The 4,704-nt window shown below is 59.8% G+C and overlaps 1 protein-coding gene across 1 annotated transcript in view; it reads right to left on the reverse strand.

Annotated features, from left to right (window-relative positions):
* MMP11 (matrix metallopeptidase 11) overlaps positions 1-1,135 on the reverse strand; it is a 6,455-nt gene extending 5,320 nt beyond the window's left edge. Inside the window, exons 1-2 of the mRNA XM_014547024.1 lie at positions 1,121-1,135; positions 151-327 (exon numbers count right to left, since the gene is read on the reverse strand). Of these exons, the coding sequence (XP_014402510.1) occupies positions 151-327; positions 1,121-1,135 (192 nt within the window). The remainder of the gene's footprint in view (positions 1-150; positions 328-1,120) is intronic.
* Positions 1,136-4,704: the final 3,569 nt, after the last annotated feature.

Raw genomic sequence — 4,704 nt, forward strand, 5'->3', positions numbered from 1 at the left:
ACCCCAGCAAATACCATCTACCTCCCTTTCTTCCTGAGTCCCCTCCTTTCCAGTCCCAGCTCCTACATCACGTAAGCCTCTCCTGCCCAGGAGTCCCACCACAGACACTCTTCAGTGTGGAGGGGCTGCAGTCTGCCTCGATTTGCTTACCTGACAAATGGGGCTAATTCCTCCCCATAGTGTTGATCTGAGGATGAGCCACGGTAATGCATTTAAGGCACATAGCCTGGGGCCACGTACCCAGTAAGGGCATCCAGTCTGGAAAATGGGTCTGATTTCTGAGGGCAGTTCTGCCCACACTTTACCAGGGCTGGGTGCGTGGCAGGGCTAGATGTGGTCTGCCAGCCCCCTACATGCCTGAGTGAGTGAGTGAGTGAGTGAGTGTGTGTGTGTGTGTGTGTGGTAGGGGTGACCAGCCCCAGCAAGAGCCCCAGGTGCCAAGTGATTCTGACTGGAGCTGCCACCCTCTGAAAGTTCCAGGGTTCCTAAAAGAGTTCTAGTTCATGAAAAAAGCAGAAACTCAGAAAGGTTGGGAGACCCTGCGAAATCCTCCAGCCAGGGCGTAGCGGGGCCAGGTGAGGACTCTGGTGACCCGGCCGAGGCCAAGGCTGGCTGCGGACACTGTGCAAGGCTGGAGGAGAGGCATGTGGCGCAGTTTGCTGAGAGACTCAGCGCCTGCCTGGTCTGGGCAGCGGTGGCCTCCCCACGGCCATATTTGGGGTGGGAGCCGGGCCACCCAGGCCCCACCCTCAGCCTTGGCCTCGGCCTCAGCCTCTGGCAGCTCTCCCAGGCCCCAGGCTCCTGATCAGCGTCCTTGCCCCCCTCCCTCAAGCTCCCAATTATGGAGCCACCAACACCTCAACCCCCAGAGCCACCCAGACTCAACCCCCCAGAATACCCCGCTATGAAGGGGTCTTCTGAACCCCTAGGCGGCTATGGAGCTACTTGGTATGTGGGGCCCAGAACCGGTTTTCTCTCGGTCTGAGCTTGCTTATTGAACGGTTGGGTACTGGGCTGTGCTGTTAAGTACTCATCACTGTTGCAGTTCCCCTGTATCGAGGCCAGGACCCTGCCCATCGCTCCTCGGGACATGCTCTTAGCCCCTGATGGGACCTCTCACCAACTCCACCTTCATCATGCCCATTTCTCAGACGAGGAAATGGAGCCCAAAGACGTCAAGCAATTTGCCCAGGTAACAGCTGGCAGATGGCAGGCTGTCGGTGCCGCAGCCCGCCCTACCTGCTACCTCTGCTCTGCTCTTTGGGCTGGAGTCCCCCTTCTCCTGGAGGAGGGACCCCAGCTGGCCTCACCTTGGTGAAGAAGAGAAGGAATGGGAACATATTAACCACCTGCGACTTCCCAGGCACTTTGCAGGCGGGCTCACTGTACCTCCCCCCTCCTCCCATAAGGTGGGGGTGACACATGTGCCAGGTCTCACACTGAGGATGTGGAGCCCAGGCTTGTGTGACCAGCCATGAGGCCTGCCCTTCCCCTCCCCACACCCCCCTGACCATCAGGGTACAGTTTCCTCCCCCACCCAGGGGCAGGGGTACAGGACCCTCCCTGGGAAGGGCGAGGCCAGCTCTGTTTATGCCCCTGGGCAGAAATCTCTCTTCCTCTCTCTCAGCTCCCAGTGTGGCCTGGAGCAGCCAGCCATGGAGGGAGAGTGGGGAATGGACACACACGCCATCCCTTCCTCTCCTGCCCCCACAAGGCACCAAGTCCACCCCCAGAGACCTGGATCATGGTACTCTCCGTGCAGTAGAAAGAGCCACAGACTGAGATTCAGAAGACCCAGTTCTATGCCACCGCACCCCTGGACGGAGTGGCCCTGGGCAAGTCACTGTCCTCTCTTAGCCTTGATTTCCCCAGCTATCAAATGGGAATAGTGCCATGGCAACAGGCCGAATGCCCTCCTTCTGCAATGCCTGCTGCAGCATCTGGCAGAGCCTCTTCCCTGGCCCTGCTCCTTGCCCCTGTGAGCCCTCCTGTCCAACACCTGGGAATCCACTGTCACCCAATTCCCTAGCGCTCCCGCCACCCACCTGGCATCAGCTCCCCCAAAGTCTCCAGACTTTAAATCCTAAAACAGGAGTTGCAGTCAGAAGGGAGCTTGCAAACCCAGAGAAGAAGAGTGACTCCTGCAGGGTCTCCCCACAAGCAAAGGCCTCTTGCTCCCTCTCTGTGCCACCCTCATGGGTCTTGGAAAGAGAGTGAGCAGAAGACACTAGAAAGAAGGCCTCCAGACAGTAGGATCTTTCGGGGGAAGCCCATCACTTAATAGCTCTTGGCTTCTTTTCCCCCATTCCTGGGATGGGACACATGCTCCCTGCCCCGCTGACCTCCCACACCCCGTCTTTCTGAGTCCTTCCTGGCCTGGGGCCACCTGGCTTAGCTGGAAGGCCTGGCACCAGGCAGCCCACTGACTCCTCAGATGGGTATGCTGGTCCTCCCAAGGCTGCTGGGATTCAGTGAGCTGGGTGGTGGGCCCTGGGGGCCAGGGAGCAAGCATTTTCCAGAGCCCATAGAGGTCAAGGACTTTACCCAGGGTCACACAGCATGTGGGGCAAGAGCTGGTCCTAGATCCACGCTCACGCTCTCCCCCCCCCCCCCCCCCCCCCCCACCCATGTTGCTGAGAAGTGTTTCTTCTTCTGGTGCGCTCCCTCCTCCTGCGCCAGTATCCTCCCAAGGCCAGCCTGTGTGCTGGGAGTCCAGCTCGCTCACCCCGTCCTCTGGCGGGCACTAAATCACAGCCTCAAACATCCTCGAGGAATTTCTCGGCTGACTCAATCTCTTGGCTGAGCTAGAGGCTCAAGGTCAGCCTCTGGGACAACTTCCAATCAGGAAAATGGGAGGCATCCGGTAGAGGGGAGATAAAGGAGGACCCCAGACTAGGAGCCTGCTGGGGAAAGCCAGACTAGCTGTGCCCCTCTGTGGGCCTCAGTTGGCTCTTGGTCCAATAAAGATCATTGATCATAGCGATGCCTTCTGCTGTTGGCAGGAGGTGACCCTGACAGGAGGCTGTGAGGAAGACAGGGGAGCATCATCATGCCATTCTATTTAGCATTAAGCCCCTCTGAGGCTCAGAGAGGCCAAGCAACCTGGCCAAGTCACACAGCCAAGTCGGCAGGCAGGTCCGTCTTCTCCCCGATGCTGCAGCCTAATCTGCCCCTTCTCACCCCTCCCCAGCTGGTCCCAGGGGCTTCGGGGCTTTCATCAACCCTGAAAGCAGCTGAACTGCGATAGATAAATATTTACATAGCTTTCCTGGCCCTGCCAACAGCAGCCCGGGGATAAACACATCAGGGCGACCCCAGATGCTCTCTGCATATCTGCAGTGACAGACAACAGCCCAGCTCAGACCTGGCCCCAACTGACCCTGCACCCATATCAACGGGGCAGCTACAGGTGACGGAATGTCTCCAGCGTGCCTGGCTGTCCCACTCCCCAAATTACCTCGTTCAATCATCCTCGACGCCCAGCAGTGGGCACTGTTACCTCCCACCCCCCTCCGACAAGACCGAGAGGGTGAGGCTCAGAGGCACCAGAGGGCTCACCTAAGGTCACCTGGTTCAAACCCAGATCTCTCCCATTTCTGAAGCCGCGGGTTCGACTGCCCCAAAATCGAGGGGACTGGGAAGGGCTGGGGAAGAGGCAGAGCTTCCAGACTGAGGTGCCTCACACTCACCCTACCCCACCCATCCTATCTCCTCTTGCTCCCACAGCCGGTGAGGGCAAGGCTGGCCAGGGCAGAGTTGGGGCGGCTGGACAGAGGGGCCCAGCCCGGTCAGACCTCCCTCCTCACCAGACCACACTCCTGCTTATCACACCTCCCGAGGGTTTCATACCTGCCTGAGCTCACTGGATGGCTCAGCTGCCAGTAGGGGTGGGGCGGGCTCCCAGGGGCCCACGGGCCTGCAGTTGCCCAGGCTCTGACTCCAGGCTCTGCCTGGCCACCCCTGATACTGGTCCCTCAAAGCCCCAGCTTGAGGGGAGAATGCAGCTTTCTGGGCACATGAAGGCTGTCACCCCTCCCTCCCCCCTCGCCCCCCCACTGGCCCTCTTCTTCTCCTCTCTCACAGGAACTCGCTTTTTCTTTAGCTCACACATTCTTCCCCCTTCCCTTGCTCTCCCACCCCTTTGCTCTCTGAGGTTCTCAATGCTCCACCCTTGGCCCCCTCCTTTCTCACTTTCTCACAGTCACACATACACACACACTAGCTCTCACGCTCCTGCTGTCCTGGCTCCAAGCCTCCCAAACTTGCCACTGGCAGGTGCCTGGGCTCAGACACCATTTCCTCCAGCCCAGATGCTGGCCTGCCCAGCTCTTCCCGAACCCTCCAGCCCACTGCACCCCTGGTGGTGTGCTCACGAAGGCCACACGCCTAGCGGCTGACACCAGCCTGAGACCTGCTCTGCTTTGTCCCTGATAGAGGGCCCTGTCACCACTCCCTCTGCTCCTGCCCTCGGCACACCCCAACATCTGCGGCTGGGGCGCAGCGGAGCGGGTTCCCACGCTGATAGGGGGCGTGTGTCCAGCGCCGAGTCCCGCCTCACCAGCCCGGGCGATCCCCATGCAGGCTCCCCTTGCACACCTCCGGGGACAGGCAGCTCACTATCTATCACGCCCACAGGGACCCAGGAGAGGTTTTGGATAACGGGCGGCTCCAGGGTAAACCTGGGCGCCCCGTGGGTCCAGCTCC

Source organism: Myotis brandtii, unplaced genomic scaffold (genome assembly GCF_000412655.1).
Source record: "Myotis brandtii unplaced genomic scaffold, ASM41265v1 scaffold463, whole genome shotgun sequence".
In the NCBI taxonomy this organism is placed as follows: Eukaryota; Metazoa; Chordata; class Mammalia; order Chiroptera; family Vespertilionidae; genus Myotis; species Myotis brandtii.